The sequence below is a fragment of the Hibiscus syriacus genome, unplaced genomic scaffold (genome assembly GCF_006381635.1).
Source record: "Hibiscus syriacus cultivar Baekdansim isolate YM2019G1 unplaced genomic scaffold, ASM638163v2 tig00110647_pilon, whole genome shotgun sequence".
Lineage (NCBI taxonomy): Eukaryota > Viridiplantae > Streptophyta > Magnoliopsida > Malvales > Malvaceae > Hibiscus > Hibiscus syriacus.
Genome location: NW_024062811.1, coordinates 183,371 through 210,856, shown reverse-complemented (window position 1 = coordinate 210,856; position 27,486 = coordinate 183,371). Strand labels below are relative to the sequence as shown.

At 35.4% G+C, this 27,486-nt stretch overlaps 2 protein-coding genes and 1 pseudogene across 2 annotated transcripts; 2 read left to right on the top strand and 1 right to left on the bottom strand.

The window, feature by feature from the left end:
* Positions 1–3,061: 3,061 nt before the first annotated feature.
* LOC120137045 lies at positions 3,062–4,356 on the top strand (annotated as a pseudogene).
* A 12,059-nt stretch (positions 4,357–16,415) lies between these two features.
* On the bottom strand, positions 16,416–17,647 carry LOC120137044 (protein PYRICULARIA ORYZAE RESISTANCE 21-like). The gene is made up of 3 exons (XM_039152916.1): positions 17,545–17,647; positions 17,232–17,313; positions 16,416–17,021 (listed from the first exon to the last, which is right to left on the bottom strand). Exons 1-3 carry the CDS (start codon positions 17,554–17,556, stop codon positions 16,465–16,467), a joined length of 651 nt encoding a protein of 216 aa, XP_039008847.1. The 5' UTR covers positions 17,557–17,647; the 3' UTR covers positions 16,416–16,464.
* A 3,126-nt stretch (positions 17,648–20,773) lies between these two features.
* LOC120137053 (nuclear transcription factor Y subunit B-6-like) lies at positions 20,774–22,461 on the top strand. The gene is made up of 2 exons (XM_039152920.1): positions 20,774–20,934; positions 21,857–22,461. The coding sequence occupies exons 1-2, from the start codon at positions 20,883–20,885 to the stop codon at positions 22,459–22,461; spliced, it is 657 nt and encodes a 218-aa protein (XP_039008851.1). The 5' UTR covers positions 20,774–20,882.
* The last annotated feature ends 5,025 nt before the right edge of the window (positions 22,462–27,486 follow it).

Below are 27,486 nucleotides of genomic sequence, written 5' to 3'. Positions count from 1 at the left end.
AGCGCTATCATCTTCTTATTTTCTTTGTAGTTTATCTTCTACAAAGATAACATCCCTGCTAATGATCACTTTGCGGGCAGTGAGATCCCACAAGTGATACCCCTTTACTCCATCAGCATACTCCAATAATTTGCATTTCCTGGATTTTGGATCCAGCTTTGAAATTTCTTGGGAGTTGTACATCACGTACACAATACTTCCAAATAAATGGAGGTTTGAATAATCAACTGGTTTACCAGTCCACATCTCCATTGGTGTCTTCAACTCTATTGCAGTTGATGGAGCTCGATTCACCAAATAACAGGCGGTATTGACTGCTTCTGCCCAGAATGATTTTTCTAGGCCTGCGTCCCTCAACATTGCTCTTGTTCTTTCTAACAAGGTTCTGTTCATCCGCTCTGCCACTCCATTTTGTTGAGGAGTGTTCGCCACTGTGAACTGTCTTTTGATGCCTTCTTTCTTGCAAAAGTCATCAAATTCTTCGCTTGTGTATTCTCCTCCATTATTTGTTCTGAAACACTTGATCTTATTTCCAGAATCAAGTTCCACCCGCGCTTTGAAGTTTTTGAAAGTTAAAAAGACGTCTGACTTCTTCTTAATAGGGTGCACCTAACATCTCCTGGAGTAGTCATCAATAAATGAGACAAAGTATTTTGCTCCACCTAGGGACGTTACTGGTGCTTGCCATACGTCAGAGTGAACCAATTCTAGAACACTTTTGCCTCTAGAATTTGATGTGTTGAATTTCAACCAGTGCTGCTTACTTGTTATGCAATGCTCACACAAAGGAAGTGATACCTTTGTTAAGCCTGGAAGTAGCTTTTGCTCCACAAGGACTTTCATTCCTTGTTCTGACATGTGTCCAAGTTTCTGATGCCATAGCATTGTCGAATCTGAACTACATGAGGCAACAGAGACTTCTGCTTCTACCAAAGTCTCTCCCTTCAGCATGTACAAGTTTGCAGCTATTTTTTCACCTTTCAGTACCACAAGCGCTCCACGGAACACTTTCATGATTCCTTTCCGTGTTTCAATCTTGCTTTCATTATTATCCAACAATCCGTAGGATAATAAATTTTTCTTCAGGCTTTTCACGTGCCGCACATCTCGAACAACTTTAATTGTTCCGTCATACATCTTCAATTTGATGGTTCCTACGCCAACGATCTCTAAGGTATGATCATTGCAACTATAAACAGATCCTCCTGAGACATGTTCATAATGATGGAACCATTCTCTTCTTGAGGTCATGTGATATGTTGCTCCCTAATCAATGAGCCATATATCTGCAAATCGTTTTCTTCCTTCCACGGTGGTTGACGTTTCACAGCATAGAGCATCTCCATCATCTGAAATGTTTGCGGTATTGCCTTGTGGATTGGAGTTTTTATTTAGACTCCAACAATCCTTCTTCAAATGACCATTTTTTCCACAGTTGTAACACTTTAAATTCTTCTTGCTCCTCGACTTCGATTTACCATGTTTGTGACTGTTGCTTTGGCCACGTTCTGTTGATCTCCCTCTCATCGTTGTCATCGTTGTCAACACTTCTGCTTGTTGCAGATTTACTTGTCTGTCTCCTTGTTCTTGCGCCGATTTTCTTCTTGTAGAACAACAGCTGCAACATCATCAAAGACTAGACTAGTGACATTACTGTTTGTCAAGTTGATGATGAGTTGATCATATGAATCCGGTAGACTTTGAAGTAGAAGTTCAGCACGTCCTTGTTCTCCTATTTTACAACTTAAGGATGTAAGCTGAGAAAATAAAGTATTCAGTGTATTTAAGTGCTCCGTCACTGAAGTAGATTCTGGCATACGGAGAGTGTACAATTTTCTCTTAAGGAAAATTTTATTGTGCAGCGATGTGGCCTCGTACAATTTGGTAAGATGGTCCCATATCTCCTTAATTGTCTTCTTCTCCTCGATGCTTGACAATACTTCATCTGCTAATGCTAGATGAAAGTTTGCCATAACATTCCGTCCATTTCGATCCATTTGTTGTCATCTGTGAAATCCACTGGCCTTTCACTGATACTTGCTAGACAACCGTCTTTCCTCAGGATGGCCTTCATCTTCAATTTCCACAATGAGAAATTTATCCCATTGAATTTTTCAATATCAAATTTCGTTGTCATAGCTTCTATTATTGATAGCTCCCACTATTTCACTATCGTGAATAGTTCTTTAGAACCTCAAAGAATGGGTAATACCTTCTTATTTTCTTATGTTAGAGGATTCACCTTTTGGTGGCAACCACAAAGACAATAAGCATATATTACACACTCAAATCTGGCTCGGATACCAATTGTTGCGGAAGACGGCTATCGGATAGAGCAAAATCGCAACTGATAATTTGAGAAAATAAAAATGAAGATAAAAGAGACACAAAATTTACGTGGAAAACCCCTAAAAATATAGGGTAAAAACCACGGGCAACGGTAGAAGAATTTTACTATGAGAAAATAGGAATTACAACCTCTCTCGATCTACCAAGGAGAAAACAATGATAATTCTCTCTAGATAAAAATGAGAAAACAACTCTCAAGAAACTCTCTAAAATCTCTCTAGTATTGGAAGAAAGCTAGAATGCTTTGGGATGGTTTTGAAGCTAAATGAGCTAGGGTATTTATAGTTAAAACTTTAAAGACTAATTTGTAAATACCCTAAATTACAATGACTACTTGCATAGTTTTACCATCCAAAATTTTCAACAATTTGGTGACCAAATTTGACCAATTTTGCCACCCCATTAATGCCACCAAATTGCCACACATAATGTTGACAATTGATGCAATTTGGTGTGTCAATTTTTAACACTCAACAATACTCGAACTCGACTCGTTTACACCCCAAATCTGTTAGTTGATGAAATAGGTCAAATTTTAGATATACAATCTAGTTGGTTCGATTTTTGTAGTTTTAAATCGGGTTGGTGTGTTTAGAGCCAGCCGAAAAGCCGATTGTTATCCCCCTTGCCTCAAAACATAACTGCTTAAACGGCGTCGGGTAATTAGAGGGAAAAAACTGCACACGCGTGTGTGCGCCCTGCCCAATGCCCATAAGCAAAACCCTACACCCAAACAGACAAGGCGAAGAAGAGACATCCAATTATCCCAGATGAACTTAACGATGGAGGCAACGCAGAATGAGCAAAACAGTGAATTAAACCCTCCCGATCCCGATCCCCAGCCTCAGACTCTTTCGAAGAATGCCCAAGAGAAGCTATTGAAGCAACCGAAGTACCGAGGCGAAGAAAGCAGAGAAGAAAGCGCAAATGAAAGAGCAAAAACAAAGGGATGCGGAGAGGAAGCGAAAAGAATGGGAGGACAAACTGGCTGCCTTACCCGAAGACGAAAGGCTTAAACTCATATATTCAAGAAAAGAATTAAGGAAAGAGAGAATGGGGAAATGGAAGATGCGGTGTGCCTTCAAACCTCTGGTTGACTGGATGCCAAGGGGAAATGGAAACTCAATTGCAGAGGCTCCCTGGGTTTGATAAATGGATTATTGAGAAGAAAAAACAATCTTATATCGAAGCCTTATCCGAACGGAAAGATGATTTAGTGTACCTTACGGCAGATTCTGAAACTGTGCTGCATGAACTCGATCCCACCAAAGTTTTTATTGTTGGCGGATTGGTGGACAGAAATCGATGGAAAGGTATAACCATGAAGAAAGCGGAGGAACAGGGAATTCATACGGCAAAACTCCCAATTGGAGATTATATGAAAGATGTCCAGCTCTCAGGTATGCTTTACTTTCTTTCATCACATAGAACAACTGCACTGCAAAGAGGGTCTTGAATGTTTTTTTTAACCTCTTTATTTTGATGCAATTATATGTCAACCTTAGAAGGCAATATTTAGCCTGGAATATATTGGGGATTAATCCTAAGCAAAGTGCTTACATGCTATAGCTGTACCACTTTTTTTTTTCAAAGAATGATTAGTGTGTGGATTACTTTTTCTGATGATGGTCATGCTTGGTAGTTACCTCATTTATCAGACTAATTTTCTATCAAACAATCAAAGAAGCAAATTTTTATTCTAAGCTTTTCTCCCCCTAAATAGCGTTTCATTCCTATGAGAGCAGGTCCTTACTGTCAACCAAGTTATAGAGATACTCAAGTTCCTGGAGACTAAGGACTGGAAAGCTTCCTTCTTTCAAGTAATTCCTCAGAGGAAAAGAACTGAAGGTGAATCAGAAAACTGCCAAGAAGTAGATGGAGAAGAGATCGAGGAGGAAGTTAAGGAATCTGAGTCGAAAAAGAGGTGCCTTGAACTGCTTTCTCATGACTAGAAGGGATGGCTGAATTTTGGCTTTTGTTGACTCTTAGCTTTAACGGGTAGAAAAATCATTACATGAAGATTGATTGGTTATTCAACGGTACTTTCATTCACACTTTAAAACTTTAATTAAAAATGTGGAGAGAAGCTCTCAATTAAAATTGATTTATGAGTAATCTACATTCTCTTCCCGTTTCCATTATTTTTTCTCTCTTCAAATTACATGAACTATAGGCTGCAGAGATTGTTCATATCCATCCATTCCTTATAAGTAAATGGTAGAGCTTTGTGGACATTTTACGAGGTAGTACTCGATTATGATAGTGGACTACAGCTGAATTGATGTTAGAAACCTCATTCATAAGTTTCTAAATTATTACCCCCTGATTTCAAAACAATGCAGAGAAAGAGCAACGTCATTCACTTTTAGGGAGAATAGTAGAAGTCCTAGTTGTAACGAGGAATACAGATTACAGAAACCGAGTAGGGTAACCCAACAATAAGCATACAATTTACACGCTATCGAATCTGATTAGTTGGCAAGATTTAGTAACACTCCTTGATCGGATTTAGTGAACTGAAAGAGCTCCAATGGGCATTGGAGAACAGTCTAAATTGTTTGCAGCTCAATACTAACAGGATGAGAGCTCGTGTTACTGTGCTAGTGGTCATCATTAAAACCGTGACAGTTCAAACACACAAAGCACTTTAATATTCCAGTAGAAAATCACGAAGTATAATACGGGCGAAGCGAGAGAAGGTACTGCAAGAAAAACATGGCAGAAACAGTCTCCCGGCGGCTATACTATCTAGTATTTGCACGGTTTTACGAAATATTTTACAGATTTTGCCCCCCTGATTGAAAATAACAGGCGACAATCCTTAGTCCTAAAAATCAGCCACCTCAGGAATGGCCGATAAAGATGGCCGCCATCTCTGTTTCCCCGGCTTGAAAGTCTCCGAGGCTGGGATGGAAGGTTTCATAGACAGGATCATCTGAACATTTCTGAGCAGAAACGCCAATTCCTGCCTAGAAACTACAATTTTTATGCTACTACGTCCTTGGCAGCCTTCTTTTCTGATGATTTTGAGAGAGATTGGATGGTTATTTGGCGGGATACAGCCATGATCCCCATGAGCAGGAGGAGGCACATAGTGGACCTCTTTGAGTAGCGTTGACGCTCTATACTCCGTCTCTCCTCCTCCATTAACAGGTTTAATCTTGTTGGCCTTAGACGGAGAGATGCAGTTTCCCATGTTTTGGTTGACAGTTTCAAGTTACTGTGTCTTGTCGACTTTGTGTATATATAATGTTTCACGCCGGATACAGTTGGAACTTGAACGTGCAAGCCATGTCTCTCCGTTGTTAATGTTAGGTGTAGTTTTCTCTCGCAAAGTTTTAGACATGTACACTAATCACTCTGGCGTATGCGAGTTCTTAACATGTGAAAGGAATAAAAATGGCCAATTTTCATAATATTAAATTTCACAAGGTCAGCGCTCGTCTGTTTTACAAGTAAATGTCTATTTTCCCCCATGTCTTTGTACAATTTTGACTTTTAAAACTGAGTTACTTATTTAATTTAGCCCCTCTATTTTTCTAATTTAAAAATTAAGGTCCAATCGATAACACATATTCAATATTGTTCTCAATTGAAATTTATTTAAAAGAAAACAGAAAACTAGTGGAACTAAATTCTGAAATTAAAAGCAAAAGAACTGAATTTTAAAAATCTGAAGAGTACAATGACTTGTAGAAGAATTAAACCAATTAAAATATACAAAAGAAAGTCAAATCACCTACTTATATTTTATTATATTTTGGTTTGGGAGCATGGTTTTCAGAACCGGACCGGTTAGCGAACCGGTCATGTTACCGGTTCACTGGTTCAACCGGTCAATGTCATAATTATTTAAAAAATTAAATAAAAATACCAAAAATATTTAATAAAAAATAATTTTTATATGATTCAAATTAACTACAACATAATATTTAAGGTAAAATATATTAAATAATAAATATAATTATATAACTATAATAAAAAAATAAATTTAGGGCTAAAAATCATAACAAAATGATATTGTTTGGTTTAATTTTTTTTTAAAAAAAATCCCACATAACTAAAAACATAGAAGAACATCCCAGAAGTCTAAAGAGTAAAAATATGAGAACAAAACAATCACACATGGCTAAGAAACATAAAAGAGCATCTCAACTAACTTTATAAATAATAGAGGTAATTTGGCATTTAAAATCATAGAGCCTTTTAGTAAGCATAGAGTGAACTATTCTTTCACTTCAATCAAGCTCGAATTTTAGGCTTCAATCGAGCTTCTAATTTTTTTTGAATTCGAGCCTTTTCGACTTCAAGTTTCAATATTATATTTCGAGTTCGAGTTGAACTTGATAATTTTTAGCTCTTGAGTTTGAGTCTAGTTGAGTTTACTTTTAAAGTTTTCAAGTTCGAGTCGAGCTTAGCAATACTCGAGTTTGACTCGGTTCGTTTAACAAACGACGTCGTTTGGTTTAATTTAAAAAAAAAAATTGGCGGTTCAACTGGTTTTCAACCGGTTCACGGTCCGGTTCGAATGGTTCAGTAGTTTCGTCCGGTTCAGTAGTAGTGGTTTAACCGGATTACAATGAACCGGACCAGACAGTGGTTCCCGATTGAACCGGTTGAATTGGCTGATCAGATCCGATTTTCAAAACACTGTTTGGGAGCACAACTTAATCAAATGGCAAATATAATCTGTAATGGTGTAGCACTACCACTACCGAAATTAGTCTATAGGGTTCATGAATTGCAGACTAATTCCCGGGCTTTATATATTAGGGTAAACTACACGGGTGACCACTTAACTATGGTCAAAATGATTTTTGACCACCGATATTTTGATTTGATCAATAAGACCATTCAACTATTTAAACGCTTCAATCAAATCATTTACCGTTAATTTTTAAAGGATGATGTGATTTGATAGTTAAAAACTTATAATAATTACATATTTGGTCTTTAATATTTATATATTCTATCAATTTGATATAATTTATTTTAATTAAAATAATTTTAATCTCCAATTAAATGGTGACACATGCTACTATCTGATTGGAAGATATTTTCTTATTTTTTAGTTATTTAATATATTTATTTTCTTCTAATAAGGTGGTGACACATGTCACCACCTTTATTAAAGTAAGAAAATGAAATGGTAAATTGTGCGCTGAACAGGTTTCAAACCTGAGACAAGCAACCATTAAATGGACGCTTGAACCAGTTTGAACATTACAACATATTTTATATAAATAATCCAGTTAATGTCAAGAAACAAAGAAAAAGTTATAATGCAAATTGAAAGGCACATAGATTCAAAACAAGGATGAAATTACTTAGCCCAATGACATATTTAAATATAATTTTTATATTTTTATATTTTTATTAATGAATATTTTTAATTTTTACTTATTAATTATTATTTATATAATTTTTTTATATTTCCAATATTTTTGTTAATGGAAGAAATGATTCTTTATTTTTATTTATTAACTATATTTTATAAAAAATTTATATATTTTTAATTATTCTTAATGAAATAAATTTTTTAAAATTTTACTTATTAACTTTTATTTAAAACATTTTTATATATTTTTAATTATTGTTAATTGAAGAAATAATTCTTAGTTTTTATCTCTTATTTACAAAAAATATTATATATTTTTAATCTTTTAAATGAAAAAATGATTCTTGACTTTTTTTTGGTTGAAACAGGTACAAAGGGTTGTTTGGTTGAAACAGGTACAAAGGGTTTTTTAGTTGCCCGTTCTATCAGAAATTAGAAACTTCTCAGCTTCCTTGGGAGAGTTTTGCAACAATATTGTATCTCCCTGATAACTCTATATCTGCTTGGGATTATATCCGCAACTCGATTGGCCTCTCTAGGTATGTGCTTTAATTTAATCATCCAATTTCTCTTTAGTAAAATCTCTATGTGCTGCAGAATAGTTAGTTTGTTGTGTTCAGTCGACTTGTTCTTGATGAGGTTTATGGCTTCTCTACTGTCAGATTCCAAAATCGCATTCCTTTTACCCTTCATCCATGCAACATTTAATCCTCATGAATGCCCCAAAGTTCTGCTTCCAAGATGGAACAATTCCTAATTTTCTTACCAAAACCCCAAATCCAATTTCCATTATAATCCCTTGCAATTCCCCCGCACACAACTTCTCTCGTATTCATTCGTTTGGCTCTGTCTGTATTAATCTTACAATAGTTTCTGGCTGGTTTTTGCCATTTGTAGTGGTTACTGTTTCTGCTTTTGATATTTCCAGTCTTAGTAACTTATGCATTCTGAATATCTTGAGATATTCTTATAGCTTGTTGAATAATAGAGTCTCTTTCAATCATTTCTGGGTTGAAAATCACTGGTTTCTTCTTTTCCAAGTGTACCAGATAAAAGAGCTGAAGAATGTAGGCCAGTTCTCAATCCTCGGTGAAGGGGATTGGCTTGTTTCAATATTCTCGATGATCCACTCCTTTATGTTGATACTCAGGAAATTCTCCATTTTCTGGGTACCTAGCAACTCAATCCATATCAGCATATTTTTTTGGGCAGAATCTCAGCATATGGTTTATATTCTTATTCATAATTGCACATAGGGAATCTTTCAATTGTTTTCATATGCCTACGAGCTCTTTCTGAGTTGGTCAACAATTTGTCGTTTCTAATAAGCCATAGGAAAGTTTTAATTCTGGGGATGCTATTATGTTTGGCAATGGTGTACTAGATTTTCTCCTCTATGGAATTGATATTTGCTATCTTCTTATGTACAAATTTGACAGTGAAGACTCTTTTTCCGAGGGAATCCAGCCTGGGGAGTCTGCGGTGCTTACATCTATTAGGGGATTTATAGCTTTCAATTTATTGATGTTTTGGTCTGGAAGTAGACGATTAAGCTTGTTCCAATCCCAGGTACCATTCTGATTGATCATTTCATTTACTTTGGATTTGTCATTCTCAACTTCCATTGGATGTTTGCATGAATTTGATAAAGGGTCATTCTGATCTAACCATATGTCATGCCAAAATTGTACATGATTTTCGTTTCTAATGTTCCAGCAAATATTTTGCTTAAACTCTGTCCATAGGTTGCATATGTGGTTCTAAAGAGCTGATTCTCCTTTCTTAGTTAGCTTCTCGGGCAGGATTTCTTCCATCTTATATTTGTTTCTCATCACATGCACCCATAAAAGATCATTTCTATTAATAAGTTTATAAGCTAATTTAAAAAGGAAAGCCTTGTTTTGAATCCTTAAGTTCTTTAGGCCTTGTCCCCCATCTTTGATCGGTTTACATAGGGTATCCCAATTCACCAGATGTATCCCTCTCTGCTCATTAGTATATCCCCAGATAAAGTTTCTTGTAAGTCTTTCCAGTTCATTGCATGTTCCTTTAGGGATAAGAATTGATTGCATTGTATATGCTGGAATTGAGTTGAGAACCGATTTAGTAAGTATAATTCTTCCCGCCAAAGATAATGTCTTAGCCTTCCAACCTGATAGTCTGTCTTTAACTTTCTGAATGATGCTGCTATAAGTGCTTTTATTGATTCTGTTGTGTAATAGAGGAACTCCCAAGTAATTACCAAGATTGTAGACCTCTTTGATTCCAATCATATTCGTAATAGTGTCTCTGGTTTGAACATTAATATTGCTTGAATAAAAGATATTGGATTTCTATAGATTGACTTTCTGACCCGGACTGATACAAAATTTTTGGAGCGTTTTCTGAATAATCTCAATTTGGGAATTGTCTGCTTCTGCAAAGAGTATAAGGTCATCTGCAAAAAAGAGGTGAGAAATATTAGGACTCTTTCTAGATAGTTTAATTGGTTTCCACTTACCTTGATCCATATTTAAAGTAATTTCTTGCGCTAGTCTTTCCATGTAGATGATGAATATGTAAGGCAAAAAGGGATCACCCTGTCTAATTCCCCTAGACGGTTTAAAAGGCTCCATAAGATCTCCATTCCAGTTAATTTGGATCGTCGTGGAGGTAATGCAGTTCATAATAGCCATTATAATTGTATTAGGCAATCCCAACTTCTCAATACTATCTCTAATAAAGTTCCAATCTAATATGTCATAAGTTTTTTCCAGATCAATCTTGATGCCAGGTACCCCTTCTTTCCTTTCTTCTTCTTCGTAGAGTGAATAACCTCTTGAGCAAGGATTATGTTGTCAGTAATAACCCTGTCTGGTATAAAGCTTGTTTGGTTATTAGAAATTAATGTAGGAAGAATAGGTTTTAAGCGATTAACGATAACTTTGGTTATAATTTTGTAGGTAACCTGACAAAGGATTATATGTCTAAATTGAGTAATTCTATCAGGGTTATCTATCTTAGGGATTAAAACCAAAAACGTTATGTTTAAAGCTTCTTCAATCTGGCCACCATTGAGACAATGATTGACTAGATATCAAACATTTTCTCCAACTGTATCCCAATTTCTCTGGAAGAAGTTTGCATGAAATTTATCCACTCCTAGAGCTTTTAGAGGGTTCATACTGAAAAGAGCATCCTTAATTTCAATGTTCTTAAAAGGTTTATCCAGCCAGCTCTATTGCTCACGATTCAAATTAGGAAAAGGTCTAGGATTCTCAAGAGCTTATTTCACTAAAGGATCTTTAGTGAATAGCTCTTCATAGAACTTTTTGACATGGTCTTTAAGCATTTCTTGATCTTCGCACCAGGTATCAGAATCAGTTTTGAGAGTTGTTATAAGTTTTTTCCTACCCTTAGTAATCGTACAGGAATGAAAGTACTTGGTATTTTTGTCTCTATGGTTAATCCATTTTCATCTCACCCTTTGAGCCCAAAGAAGTTCTTCTTATCTTAAAATTGTGTCAAGTTCAATCTTGAGATCAGCTTCAAGAATTTCAATCTGTTCGAATTATGGCAACGAAGTGCTTTATCAATTCCTTTAAGTCTAGCAATTAATCTTTTCTTCTTCTGGTTGATATTACCAAAAACTTCACTATTCCAAATCTTGATGTTTTCCTTGATATGATTGAGGCTATCCATAAGGTTCTCATGTTTAATCCACTCTTTTTTAATGAAAAGTTCAAAATTTGGGTGATCCAACCAGGCTGCTAGGAATCTAAACGGTTTCTGTCTAGAATTTTTGGGTTGTTCATAGTATGCAAAATAATAGGACAATGATAAGATCTCATTCTGTCAAGGTGTTGGACTCTAGTTTCTGGGTATAGTTCTAACCATTTTAAATTCATAATGCATCTATCTAGTCTTTGTCATAGGTTGCCCCGCCTCCAAGTAAATTCATTACCTTGGAAATTCACATCAATCAAATTGTTGTTGAAAATAAAATCTTGGAAATGTTTACTTCCTCATCTATAGCTACTGCTACCACCAGTTCTTTCATCAGGATTCAGAATACAATTAAAGTCTCCTCCTAGAATCCAAGGTTCATTATTGCAAGGTTTGAGCTTGTCTAGGAGATCCCAAAGCTTACAAAGAATGTTTGGGTTGGGGCTATCATAAATTGCTGTAAAATATTTCTAATAGTTACTGTTTTTATCCTTAATATGAGTATGGACAAACTGGTTAGAGATATTTAATATTTTTACCTTAACCGAATTATCTCATAGAATCCAGACGCCTCCACTGTGACCCTGAGCTTCGATTCTAAAGGAGTTAATGTACCCCATATTGTTGATAATTCTGTCAGCTCTCTTACCACTTGTGTGAGTTTCCATCAGGGAAATAATCTTAGGTTTGTGAATAATCACACAATATTTAAAGTGTCTTCTAAAAGAGGGTTTAACAACCCCTTGAGTATTCCAAAATAGAATCTTCATAATTACTGAGTTAAATGATAGGTGATTTTTGACAGATCATTATCCTTCTTTTCACCATCTTGATTCTGGTTCAGATCAATTTGCTCCAGTGACTGACTTTGGTTGTTTGTAGGGTTTTTGTTATCAGGAGGAGCCAAATTCTCCGAGTTCATGGAATTTTCTTAGACCCATTCTGAAATTAATTGAACGTTAGGATTGGTAGAAGGTTTAGATTTTCCAATTTTTAGTCCTTTTTTGGTAAAGTGGGATACTTGCTTTGATTTTTTTTATTGAGATTCCATCTAGAAGTACGATTTCGTATGTTGTCCTTATCATGAATGGTAATTGCTGTATGAAATCCATCTCCCATATTTACCCTATGTTCACTGATTTGTACTTCTTCATTCACCATGACTTGGATTCCTCCTATCTTAACCTCCTTAGTAATGTCTTTGCTGGCTGTCATTTCACTGTCAGTAATAGGGACATCAACTAATCTATTTTCAACTTCAATACTAGTGTGATCAATTGTCTTCTGAACCTGGTCTGCATTAATATCTGTTTGAGATTGTGTGTCTTTGTTCCTCATTTTTTCTTTAAGTCTCATACTGTTTTCCATCTGCTCTGCTGATGTGTTTGTTTTTGTAGCAAGTGTTTGTATATCATTTAACTTGCTTCGATATTGGTAATCTTTATTGTTTCCCCTTGATTCTTCCTCTAGATGTTCCTCATGTAAAGGGGCAAATCTTGATCCTTGTCTTGACGTTCCTTCAATCTCTTTGTTTTTGTTTTGCGTTCTTTGGTATCTATTGTCTCTTCCTCTTGGCTAAACAACCATCCAAGGACCAAAGTGATTTTCTTTACTCTTTTCAATATTGGATTGTTCTTCCATAGTATTGATATTGCTGTTAAAATCCCTCTGTTTATCTTCTTGGTTGGATTGACAGTTTTCTTTAGCATGTCCATAGGTACCACAATTGAAGCAGATTTATTGCAGTCCTTCATATTCTATCTTTTAGATGAAATCATCAATTCCCACACATGGAATAAGAGATTTGTTCAGATTGATAACTACTGTAATTTTTGCAAATTTTCCATTTTCTCCAACTTTAGTATTGTAATCAATTTTGATGACTCTTCCAATCGTATTCGTAATTGTTCTGATTAACACTGAATTGTAATACCTGTACGGCAATCCAGGTAGTCGCAGCTAGGTAATAACTTGTGTGGGGTGTTTTTCAGATGTGGTAAAGTTCCTCGACCATGGTTGAACAGTCAGGTAACTACCAAATATCATCCAAGGGCCATCAGTGAGAACTCTAGTATAGTCCTCAATATTTTCAAACTTTACTAAGTAGTAATCATTATCAAGATCAATTAAATTGAAATTTCCTATCAGCATCCATAACGCCTGAATCCTGTTCATCATCGCTTTATATCTAATCTTTTTTCCCAACAGTCTCGTGATGATAACTTGTTTCATGTTTCGATCAATTAGGTCATGGATTCGCTTAGAGAAGTTTATTCTAGGAAAATCTCCAGAATTGTCCATGGTAACATCTCCTTCTTGGTAAATTATCTCTTCTTCAGGCATCTTGACTGGCGGATTCTTGTTTAGAATCGATCCTTTGGCAGCCATGGCAGTATAATAGAGCTTCTCTGGACTCTTGGGATGAACTTTCCTCGCAACATCTTCTTCTTGAACTTCAACTTCAGTCTGCATGTTCTCCGTTTGCTGAATTGTTTCCTCATCTTCAATTGTTAAAACCCGATTCTTTACTTTCTTTGTTGCTCGTTGATCTTCTTGGACGCTATTTTTGTTCATCTTGTTCTAGTATACCAATATATTTGATCTTTTATTCTTGACTTTTATTTATTAATTATAATTTACAACTTTTTATATTTTAATTTTTTAATTGAATAAATCATTCTTAATTTTATTTATTAATTATAATTTAATATTGTATAAATATTAAACTATAATTAATGAATAAAAAATAAAAATTATTTTTCTATAGTAAAAATTAAGAACTATTTCTTCCATTAATAAAGTTTAAAAACTATATTGACAACAGTGTTAAAAAAACTATATTTAAATATGTGATTGAACTTAATGGTTAAGACAATTTCATCCTTTATCCCAATTTGCATTTTTATTTCTTTTTTTTTCCTGTTAGTAAACCAAATAAATATATATAGCATGTTGTGATAAAGAACCAAAACGAGGGGCTTGGTGGAGTGGTTCTGACGTGCGCTTGATATTTTGATGTCCAAGGTTTGATCCCAGCCTAGCTCTCCATTCACAGTTTCATTTTCAAGGTGGTGACACGTGTCACCACCTTATTGGAAGAAAAATAAATATATTAAATAAATAAAAAATTTAAAAATATCCTTAAATCATATAATTACATGTGTCGTCATTCATTGGAGATTAAATTTATTTTAATTAAAATAAATTATATCCAAATTGATAGAATGTATAATATTAACGATCAAATATGTAATTATACCAAGTTTTTTAACTGCCACGTCATATCCTTCGTTAAAAACTAACTGTCAGTGACTTGATTGAAACGTTTAAATAATTTGATTGTCTGATTGATCAAATCGAAACATCGGTGGTTAAAATAATTTTTGACAATAATTGAGTCGTAACCCGTGTAGTTTACCCTATATATTATAGTGCAATGACATTCATCAGCACAGGCTATTGTTAATTGTCATTAGCACTGTCATTTGATGCTGACTACCAAGTATTTTCCTTTCCTTTGTAAATACAGTGCAACATGATTAATATAAATACTTTTAATCATTATCTAAATTGAATATCAAAAATTAAAAAATAAGTTAAATCATTTTAAACACATTAAACTTTTATCAAATACGTTAAAGCATCATTAAATATATCAACTTTAACAGTAAAAATAAAAATAAAGTTGCAAAAGTTCACTGGATAAAATATAAATTTTAAATCTCTTTAATTGTTTTTTATGTTTAGAAAGCTTTGACTAATTTCATATTTATAGTTATCATTTTCATTAAGAAACCATCAAAATCCGTGGGACTTTACACGTTGAAATGAGAATGACTGGTCAGGGGCTTATGGCCATAAACCCCACAAATCAAAATGCGAAGCAGTTTTACGCACACATGCGAGTAATTCGGGATGGGCATACGTCAGGTACGTTCGAGTCGGATTTTTAGTCAATTCGATCCAAAAAATATATATCTTTTACATAAAATTAAATCTGATATGAGTTTAGGGATTATTTTATCCGTCCCGAACCCGATTCAATCTGACCCAAAATAAATATATTTATAAAAAATATTATTTTTCTTCAATAAAAATAAGAACGTAACTGAAAAATTAATATATAGAGGATTATTATTGTAATTATTTTTAAATATATAAGGTAAATTTATATTATTTTCGGGTTAAATATTTTTCATTTTAAATCTAAACTCGACTTGAGCCGAACATATTTTTTAAAAATCCAACCCAAATCTAATCTCAAATGATTTAAAAAAAAAAATTCAAATCGATCAGATCGAATTAGATTTAAAATTGTCATATTTGAACCCATGTCCATCCCTCCACAGCTACATGTAACCCAACCACAAGGCAGTCGACAGTGGCTGCTGAGTAGAAACATTTTGTAGACGAGCACGCTCACTATGTCGCGGCTCCACCCATGAGGCCATGTCTTGCCTGACTGCAACTTAATTGTGCTGTCAAAAACAAGCCATGTTTGTTAGGCCTTTATGGAAAGTGTCATCGACAACATATATATATATATATATATATATTTGATTGAATTTCAAGACTTGTAAGGAATACACTTTTTTAGTCACGGAATCCACTTGATTAATAAAATTAAATCTTTATTCTCTCTATACTTAACGCCGCAGCCTAAGTGGTCTCATTTAATATTTGTCCAAGGCAGGCACAAAGCCATTACGTTGCATGACGTGAATGTTGAACCTAAACTTTCCGGACCAATTACAGGTAAGAAAGTAGCAATCAGCTACCAACCTTTTTTGGGTCAATGCCTACCAACTTTTGTTTTAAACATTAAGACAATTTCATAACCACAACTGAAGGACATGGACCAAACTACTAACTCCACACAAATTAAGATAAATAAATATAGTTTTTTCAGCAGAGGTGAGAGTGAAAGGAAAGCAAACTCACCCATCACCACCAATCTTCCTATTTATGACCAATGAACATGTTCAGAAAAAGAAAATAAAACAAAATAAAGAAAATAACTTATACATATTCAAGCTATTAATATCATCTTTTAGAATGCCATGTTAAAACCGTTACATGACTGAGCAAGCTTGTGGATTCTCGTCGCTAAAACAATCACCGCGACTCGCACAATAATACCTGTAGCCGCCGCCGCCCCAGTTATCGTAAACAGGCCTACCATAAGTATAGCATGGGGGAGGAGGTGGTGGTCCACCAATGTAGCAAGGGGGAGGACCCCAAGGATGGCCATGGTAACATTCTGCGCAACAACATCCGACCGGCGGACAGGCCGGCGGCCGCGGTGGAGAAGCAGGTTTTGCTGGTGGTTTTGGCGGTGATTCTTTGGGCTTTTCAGGCTCCTTAGGCTTCTCGGGTTTCTTTTCAGGTTCTTTCGGTTTCTCGGGTTTCTTCTCGGGTTCTTTAGGTTTTTCCGGTTTCTTCTCGGCCTCTTTAGGCTTTTCCGGTTTCTTCTCGGGGTCCTTGGGTTTAGGAGGTCGTTTGATCTCGATACTCTTGATGGATCCGCCACCTTTACGGCATAACTTGTCCCTCAGCTTCTCTGGATCGCAGCAGACCACCGTGATAGTCACTGTGTTGGCCTTCTCGTCGTATATCTGGTCTCGTATTTCTCTTGTTCATAATAGCCATTATCAAACATCAACTCAGACTATTTCTCGCCTTGAGCTCAATGATCACCCAAGACCTACCTACCTTCCTACTACTGTGTTGCAATTCAATGATAATAATGCATAATAATACAAAATGACAAATACGAACAATTACGTATGTACATATATGTGCAGATAAAGCATAAAAATAAAACTGTTTAGAAACTCACGAGGGAACTTAGCAAGAACTTTCTTCACTTTCTTGTAGCAGCGACAACACTGAAGGTCGACCTTCAACACCATTATCGTCACCTGCATCCGTACGCAGCATAATAATTACGTATGATTGATGAAAGTTATAAAGACATAATTCCATATCACAAATTAAGCATTTTTGCCGCATTATTATACATAAGAAGGGAAATAACGTGTTCAGGCATGAAAGAATGAGCAGATGAGCTATATCTTAGCTAGCCTCTTTTACAATAATTATACTCCAATAATACAAGAATAAAAATATAGAGAGGAAAGTGAAACCTTTACCTTCTCCGCCATGTCTGTTACGTTGGACCTGTTGAAGATCAATTTTGAAGTGAAAACTGTGCTAGACTTTGGAAACGCCGGTTTAGGGTTAAGGAAGCAAGAACGTTATAAAATGAAGGTAGGCAGGGCAGGGGGCCGAAGGGTTGTGAATTAAAAATGATGTGTAGCAGGTGAATATTCAGTCTCCATGTGCTGGCGTTGATGGACACATCTCACCTTACATGGAAATAAAAAATTATATCGTATGCGAGGTTTGATGATGTAATGCAATTACGCGGCATTTGCCCAACCGTAAAAGTGCCCCATGCCCAAGTGGCTCAAATTAATCCCATGCCCATTCTATAAATCATCCAACACCCTCAATTAAAGTTAATGAGATGGAACGCGACTTCAATAACTTGGTGTCCTTTTGATTTTGAGCAACTAATTTCTTTTTCGAGGATATATTATTAATATGCAATTTCGTAACGTAAGAAAGAGAATTAAAGGTTGAAAACACCTCAGCTGCAACAGTAGTAAAGGTCTCTTTTCATCACCATTGTTATTGGTCTATGACAATACCATTCATTATTCCGCACCATTTGATTCAAAGATATTCGGTCAAATCCAAAACCTGTTCAATTCAGCCTCATGCAAATTGCTCGGTCCCTTATTTGTTGGTGCTGGGCAGAAACTTAAAGCCTGGTTCAGCCAATGCGGATTAGTAATTATAATATATTTTCTATTAATAATGACTTATTTAAATAGTTAAAAATAACAATAATAAGATGACAATGACAATAACGATAACTTCTTATCTCTCTTTTATCAGTCCATATAATAATAATAATAATAATATCAAGTGTAGTGATTAGAAATGAACCAATTTACCGTAACTTTGGGTGCGAGGGTATTGTGGTGTGTCTTTGTATTGAGTGGATGGAATAAAGTTGTATCAGATTAGACTAAACTGTTTGTATGATGACAATATAAAAGAATTTGTGTATTAAAATATATTCACATATTATAAATGATATTTTTACTGAACATAGTATTAATGATTTAAAGATTCATTAAAGATTGACCAAACACTCGCAGCCGTTGGATTTCCGAATCAAACACAAATGATTTTCATTTTTTTTATTCTTTAAAGAAAAAGCCATTTGTGAGTGGGCGGTCCTGTTTGTAGCTTTGTTTTACATGAGATTCATCAACATATTTTTAGACTTCTATGATTTATCAGCATCCGAAAAAGGTATATATGAATCATAGTTTTTAGAAGCAGCACCATGATTTATATATATATGGAACGACCCAACAAACTTGAAACTATCCAAGTCCAACTGAATATGAAACGGGTCACCTGAATCTGTTTGCAACACAATTCCTATAGTAACCCACATGCATGCATGGTGCTTTGCTTTTATCATCAAATAAGTATCCAACGTATATATACAATACCAACCTTACATTAATTAAACAGTGGAATTGAATTTCCATGTTATTTATATTTGCTTGTTTGCATTTTGGTGATACAAGAGATGTCAAGTAGACGACTCAATCATGGAGCTGATGGGTGAGGTAAGCATCTATTGGACCCTGTCCCTCATATATATAGTTCTACACTCCTACTCCTAGGCAACCAGGATGAAGCGAATATGGAAGAAAAGAAGGATGAAGAGCCTGCACAGATTGTACTCAAGGAAGAGGCAGGTGATTTATGGTATCAAAATCCACATGATGATGAATTTACCGTGGAAAAATAACTAGTGTTATACTGCCAGTATCTTGCCCATTTGTGAATCCACATTCTTGTTCTTTCGAGTCATAGAGATTTGAAATACGATTAGTTAATACAAATCTTTTTGGGCTTTCGAGTTTGTACTTCCTATTATCGTTTACCGTGAAGCCTGTGAGTGGTTTTCTGTTTGCTGATATTTACAGCTCAAACCCAGAGGCACATATTACAAGGAGGAAGGCCGCTCTCTGTATCTGCAGGTCGCAGCCATGGGGTGAAGCCCTAAGGTTCACGGGTTATATTTTGAATGAAGTTATTAATGGAGGGTTTTAATTCCATGAGCTTTAAGATGCCAACAATATATTTTAATCACTGTTCTCTTATGTTCTTGAAAATATAATATTTTATCAAACCCATCTTCATCATACGGTAATTTAGAATTAATAATAGTACTTCTGAGCATGCATGGTGATCAATTATCATCTTAATTGCATTCGACGTTCAATTAATAATTGAATCTATGTCTTATTCTGCTATTTACTTGTAATTTTGCAACCCCGTATTCAAAGATCATCCTAGCGTTCTACAACCCAATTAACATCATATTAATTTCCCACACATCTTGTATGTAATGAAAACAAGCAGTAGAGGCAGCGGAAACGAATGTGCGAAATGAGGAGTAACAGTGAAAGGGATTATAAATCCCACAAACCTGGTAGATCATATATACAAGAGAGCCGGAAAGCAAGTATCCATAGTGAAGGATGAAGAAACAAGCTGATGATACAAGAGAGCCAGAAGGCAAAGGAGAAGGAGAAGACGATGATAGAAAGACGAGTGAAATCAATAAATTTTAATATTATCGGTCCAATTAAGTATAACTCCGAGTTTGTGTGTCCTTATATAGAACCTTTAATCAACTCATAACTCATATATAACTTCAATTACTAAGTGATATAACGTTTAATATTTAAGAGATAAAGCTCATCACCATAGCTTTTCATTTGTAACCATTGAAACATTAGAAATATTTTATAAATATTACAACAAAAAATTGCTAAAAAAATGTATAGATTCTGAATGGAGCTTCAATGATGAATGTCCGAAGAACCGTTAAAAGAATGTATGCATGCTAGCTATTCCCAAGCCGTTCACCCAATGGAAGTGCCTCTGAAAAGTGGTGTTATATTCATCTATTCCCCTTTCATATACACCACTAAAAACTATCACTTTAATTTTTGTTCAATGGCGCATGAAGTGTTCATGTCTAAGAGACGAAAAGCAGCTGCTGTATGCTAGGCCTTCTTCGATCCTAAATCCTGGCATACAGTAGATCAGTAGTCAGCCAATTGTGATTGGGTTCGGGCCTAGATTCGGGTATGGGTTTGGGTTCGGGAGGCTGCTAAGAGCTAATACAATACATCGTTTGCATCGCCTTGCCACGTGGCATAACCTTTTCGGCACTATAAATATTGACACTTGCCAAGTGCTCTCCTTGGTATCCTCTTGATTAAAAATCAACGAAGAGCGCAAGCTTTACTCCTAAACTTGTCTGCGTGTGAGAGAGCGAGAGGGGGATCCATCTCCAGCTAGGGGAGAGTTTGCTAGAAAGGAGAGACAGATGGAACGCGGAGGCTTCCACGGCTACCGAAAACTCCCCGACAATACCTCCGGTAAAGTGTGTGTGTGTGTATACATATAACTTGAAAAAAATGGTGAAAATTACTGCTTGGATCCATGATAATTTCCCGATTTTATCCATATGCAGCTGCACCTGCAATATATTATCTTTCTTTATGAGATGATTCTACTATATCTACCCCTCTCATTCATGTAGCCCAGTATTTGTATTATCTCTTGCATGCAACTGATACTATTTTGGTTTCTGTCTTTGACCCGGATTTGCTACCATCCATCGATATTTACATGCAGATGGTGTCCTCAGCTTTCCCCTTTTTGTTGTTTCTCACTTTCTTAATTTGATGCCGAAGAGTTCTCCTTGTCTTTGTATTTTCAATGGTCGATGATGATAATGTCCGTGTTTCTGATTTCCTTCGAGTTCTTCTTCGATCGGGATGCGTTACCTTGATTCATTTTCCGTTTGCATTGCCTCTGTTTGGCGGTGCTTGTGAAGATTTAAGTGGAGACACAAGATGATGGAAACTAACTTAACCAAAGCAAATGGCTTACGGCAGGCGTGTGAAGCCAATCGGAAACGCATTGGCACTTGACCCCACGATAACAAGTGGCAGCCATGCATTCATTCTATGCCAAATGAATAAAGAAAGCATCTTTATTTCAAAACTTCAAATTTAAGTCAAAAAAAAGTTTTCAGCTTAAACAATTATGAGTTTCTAACGGGCCTTATGCATTCTTAACTGGTGCCATGGCCCCTGGGTACCAAGACTTTAACTCATGGGGCCTTTCATGTTTCCCAAGGGCTACTCTTTTTCATCCTCTCCTTGTGTTCACTCAACTTTAACATATTTTGTCCCGTTCAATGACCAAATCTTGCTATAATTAATAGTTAAATTTTAATAATGTGATTAGTGTTTTATGTTTTTGAAATAAGTTGGGAAAGGTTGTTTGGTCCAGGATTGAAGGTGCCGGAGATGAACATGAGAACGGCTGAAATCAACCATACAAACAACAACCACTCGAACTCCGATGACAACGATTGCACCGTGAGAGAACAAGACCGCTTCATGCCGATTGCTAATGTTATAAGGATCATGCGCAAGATTCTCCCTCCGCACGCAAAAATATCCGATGATGCTAAGGAAATGATCCAAGAATGTGTCTCTGAGTATATCAGCTTCATAACTGGAGAAGCCAACGAGCACTGCCAACGTGAGCAACGCAAGACCATCACTGCGGAGGATGTGCTGTGGGCAATGAGTAAGCTAGGGTTCGACGACTACATCGAGCCTTTGACGGTATATCTCCATCGCTACCGGGAACTGGAGGGTGAACGTGGATCGATCAGGGGTGAGCCGGTGGTGAAGAGAGTGGTTGATTACGGAGCTTTAGGTGTTGCTGCTTTTGCACCTGCCAACTTCCACATGGGGAATCACCATCACCATGGCCATGGCTTCTTTGGGAATGGAACCATGGGTGGATATCTCAAGGGTGAGTCCAATGCAGGCTCATCGCAGGCTGCAGTGGCAAATGGGGAACCATATGCCCAGCAGCTCAAGTGAGGCAGCCTGCTGCAGATATAATAATAATCACCCGGGATTAAGGAATGGTTGCTTTTTTTCTTTTCTTGAGTGATTGTCTAATCATGTGACACTGATTAAGTCGGTGAACTCTTTCTATATGTTGACTTGCACTAGGAGTGACTTCGTTTCCATATTTAAGGTGTAATTTTACGCTTAATTTAGACTAAGACTTTCTGATCACTATATAATACACATAACCTGTTTTGTTAACAAAGTTGCGTAAATAGGAATAACTAATGATAATAATAAACAAAAGCAATGGACATCATGATCATGAATCTACGATTTATGTGAATCCATGAAATAAACTTATCTTGAAGTTCTGTATTTAAATCTTTTTTAAAGTAAATATTATTTTATAATCTCTTATATTATTTCTCATATTACTTAGCGGGAGTATTATCATGCTGAAATCATCAGATCCATCAAACTTTACATTATTCTACTTGTTGATATGAAATATGGATGAAGACATTCCTCATCGAATCTTATTTTCAATGCTATTTGAACGTCAACAATAATATTCAACGGTAATTAATAGATATCAAGATAGTAAACGTAGTTTCCAGGAAAAATATCATTTAAATATAATGTTTTGCTCAGACAAAACGATCTTAACATTGTCACAACAAGACGTCACGTTTCCAACAATTGAACTGTTGAGATAACCTCATTGAGATTCTATGTCAAATGTTGAACAAATCAAATTAATTTTCAAACAATATAGTTTTAAAATTAAGGGTAAATTACACATTTAGTATCAAAACTATCAATTTAGTCGGTTTAGTACCTAAATTTTCAAGTTTTTCAAAACTATACATAAAATTTAGTTTTTGTTTCATTTTAGTACCCCAGTGTTAAAAACTTTATTTTTTTATTTAGTGATTCGTTCAAAATTTAACATTAAGTTTTGAAAAGATTGAAAGTTTAGGTACTAAAACTGATGATTAGGTACTAAATGCGTTAAGTTTTAAGGGTACTAAAAAAAATGAAAGTGGGGTATGATTTGAAAAAACTGAAAGTTAGGTACTAAAACAGACCAAAACTTATAGTTTATGCAATAAATGTGTAATTTACCCTAAAATTAAAACTGAATGTCAAAATTAAAAACCAATTGTTTAATTATTAAAAGTTTTGAATTATTTAAGTTATCCGAGTTTTATTTTATAGCTCGACTTGAAATATTTAAAAAATTTAGTTGAGTTTATAAAATTACGAGTCAAGTCATTTCGAGTAGAGATTTTTCAATTGGAATCAAGTCGATGCCATAACGTATCAAAAAATATAAAAAATAGTTTTATCATTTATTTTGACTAAATAGGGTTTTCCTTTATAAATTAAAAATTATGGTTCAAGAGAGTCGCCACCAATCTTTATTTAGGATATGATTTTATCACCCAAAAATATTTTATTATTTTAATAAATTTAAATTTAAAAATTATTAAAACAAATAAAAGAAATAAGAAACATGAATTTTTCTTACAATTAAATGTTGATTTTAATCACATTGAGACTATGCTACAAACATATATTTTATTAATGAAAATTACCAAGCCTTTAAGATAGATAAAGAATATTCATTAGTTACAAATATTGAGACTAAACTATCGAATAGGGTCGAACATCCTATCCTTGTTAAATTTAAATAAAGAATATCACATTTCTATCTCATGGTTGATTTTAATATTTATCAATTTATTTCTTTTCACTTGAGAATATTTATTTATTTTAAATCACCAGAATCATAAGGTTAGGACAATCCTTTCCGATAATTCAAAAATAAATAAATATTATTTTTTAATTAATTATGAAAAGTATCAAGTTATGCACGTGAAGATACTATACTTGTATATTTGAAAATGTCATAAATTAAATTTATATATACAATCTATATGTTTACACAAATATACAAAATACATACATACAAGGTAATCAATTAATATCACATGATATACAAAAGTATGCAAATTAATTAAAATAAAGAGAAATTTTTTTATTATGTTAAAAATAAGTCAAAAGTTAAAGAAAATGAATTAAAAAAGTCAAGCACGAAGATTGAATGAAGAATAATCTCCATCAAAATAGAAAAAAAATTCTAAATTAATTAAAAACAAATTGAAGTAAATTAAAAAAATTAAATTATATAAACATGAAAAGCAAGAAAAAAAATAATTGAAGGAAAAAATGGTGGAATGAAAGCAAATTTTTTTGGGAAAAAAAGAAGAAAAGAATTTTTTTTATAAATAACACAAAATTAAGTAAATAAAAGATATTAAACTAAAAATATCAAAAAATCAAATGAACAAAAAATGAGGTTAAATAAAAATAAGGAAAACACCCGTATATATAGATGTAATAAACCACCTTGAGATACTCTGGATGCTTCTCAATTTCTCTCTGTCGTCTTAATACTTGCTTGCCATGAATGAACTCCATGCAATTTTGACTTTTCAAAATTCATTCTTATTTGATAAAAATTGCTTGCTGCTAATATTTGGTGTTACCACGTTTTTTCCTTAATTATTAAGCATGCACTTTGCTTAATAATTAAGCATATTCATTTAGCCATCGTTTTTTTTTTACTTTTCAAACTTCTATAATTAAGTTTGAAAACCGCATTCAAGGCTTATTGATTGAAGGGGACTGGTGTTATGATGAGAACAGATTGCGAAGGGAAGCTACCAATTATTTCTCCAAACTCTACCATGAGGAAGAACAAAGAATGGGGTCATTTCCCATCATAAGGGAAATTTCCCAAGCTCACAGAGAATGAGGCTCTTAGCCTTGAGACTATGGTCACTAATGACGAAATCAAGCGGGCTCTCTTTGATATGAACCCGCTTAAAGCTCCATGAAAGGATGGTCTTCATGCTCTCTTCTTCCAAAGCCAATGGGAGACAATGGGTGAGTCTGTATGCACCTGGGTAAAAAGGTATTTTTCATGATAAGGCTATTGAACTTGAGCTAAATAAATCCCATATTATGCTTATCCCCAAGGTTGACAATCCCACGACTTACGCTTGATTTTCGCCCAACTAGTTTATGTTCTGTTTATATAGCTTGTTATGAAAATTATCGCTAACCGGTTCAAAACAATTTTTCCTAGAATCATTGCTCCGAACCAAGTTAGTTTCATTGCAGGACGAAACATCACGGAAAATATTCTTGTTGCCCAAGAAGCAATCCATTCCATGAATAGGAAGAAAAACAAAACCCGATGATGGCCGTAAAGATGGATTTGGAGAAAGTTTATGATAGAGTCGGCTGGGATTTTTGGATTCTCTTATTGACATGGGTTGTCCCCAAATATCTATATCATTATGGAGTTAGCCTCATCATCCGCTATGCAAATTCTTTGGAATGGAGGAATGACAGAAGAATTTAAACCGTCTAGAGGAATATGACAGGGATGTCCTCTCTCCCCATACTTTTTGTGCTCTGTATGGAAAGATTTGAGCATAGTGTGCAATACGTGATGGATGTCAGTCTTTGGGAACCGATAATCCTCTCGCGGGGACCCCCCTTTTATCGTATTTATTTTTTGTTGATGATCTGATCTTATTTTGCAGGGCGGATCCCGATGAATTTAATCTCCTAGGCGTTGTTCTGGACAAGTTTAACAATTCTCCAGGCACAAATTTAATCCAAATAAGACCAGGGTCTTTTTATCGAAGAATACTAGTGATGATTTAGCTACTTTCTTGTGCAATTCGATTGGATTCCAGGCCTCCAAAGACCTTGGGAAATATCTGGGCATGTTGCTTTTCCATAAAACAGTTATAAAAAACACTTTTCAGTTCATTATTGATAATGTTCGTAAAAAGCTTTGCAATTGGACAACGACTAAACTGTCTCTAGCATGTCGTATTGCACTCGCCAAGTCTACCCTTCTGGCCATTCCCAATTACTTTATGCAAACGATAGCCATCTCGAGAGGTGTTTTTGACCAAATTGAACATATAGCTTGCCGGTTTATCTAGGGTGAATCTTAAGGTTCACCGAAAATTAACCTTTTTAAGTGGGAAAATTGTTGTCAACCCTATATCAACGGTGGTCTCGGAATTAGACCTCTTCGAGGGTAGAACGACGGTTTTCTAGTGAAGTTGGGGTTTAATTTTGTTATGCAATCGGATACCCTCTGGGCTAGCATCACGAGAGCTAAGTACAAAGTTACTCAGTCCATGACCGCGTGTATCGAAGCTAGAAACGGGTCTTTCGTTTGGATGTCTCTCGCTCGTGTTTGGGAGTTCATCCGGTAAAATGTTTGTTGGTCGATTGGGGATGGTAAAACCACAGAGTTCTGGACCGACCAATGGATGTCCGATTTAAACAAGTTGATTGATCATGTTAATGCAGCAAGTGTTTCCAAGCCCGATGCCACTGTTGGTGATTTTATTAATGGTGAAGGAGAGTGGAATACCCAGCTGCTTAATCATGAACTTGATGGATAGCTCGTCAAATGGGTCATGGGCATGCATTATCCTTATGGGGATTTGGGAGGGGACAAACCGATCTGGCGGTGGGAGCAAAACGGCCAATGCAAAGTCAAGTCAGCGGCGACGGTAATGCTCCAAGACACTTAGGATCCGAAGGATAGCTGCTGGAAGTGGAACCTTGCGTGGAAATTCGATGGACCGCTGCAGGTGAAGAAATTCCTCTGGATCGCTCTTCGACAACGCCTGTTGACTAATGTCGAGCGAACCAGAAAGGGGATCACGACGGACCGAAGCTTTCCAGCCTGTGGAACATCGAAGGAAACTATCCTTCATACTTCAAGAGATTGTCATCAAGCCCGCTCTTTATGGTCCCAACTGGTTCCAGGAAATTTGGAATCAGGTTTCTTGCCTCAACTTTGTTTGATTGGTTTCGACTAAATCTAAATTTTATTGCAGGGACTCCAAATGACGATTGGCATTGGCCACACCTCTTCAGCATTCTCTGTTGGCAACTGTGGAAAAATAGGAACGACCTTATCTTCAATAAATAAATACGATCAGTTATGGA

Coding starts and splice junctions, on each gene's coding strand:
- LOC120137044 (XM_039152916.1), bottom strand. Junction 17,022..17,231: donor AGTTCTTGCTAAGTTCCCTC/GTGAGTTTCTAA, acceptor TATGAACAAGAG/AAATACGAGACCAGATATAC.
- LOC120137053 (XM_039152920.1), top strand. CDS start 20,883: ATGGAACGCGGAGGCTTCCACGGCTACCGAAAACTCCCCGACAATACC. Junction 20,935..21,856: donor ACTCCCCGACAATACCTCCG/GTAAAGTGTGTG, acceptor TGTTTGGTCCAG/GATTGAAGGTGCCGGAGATG.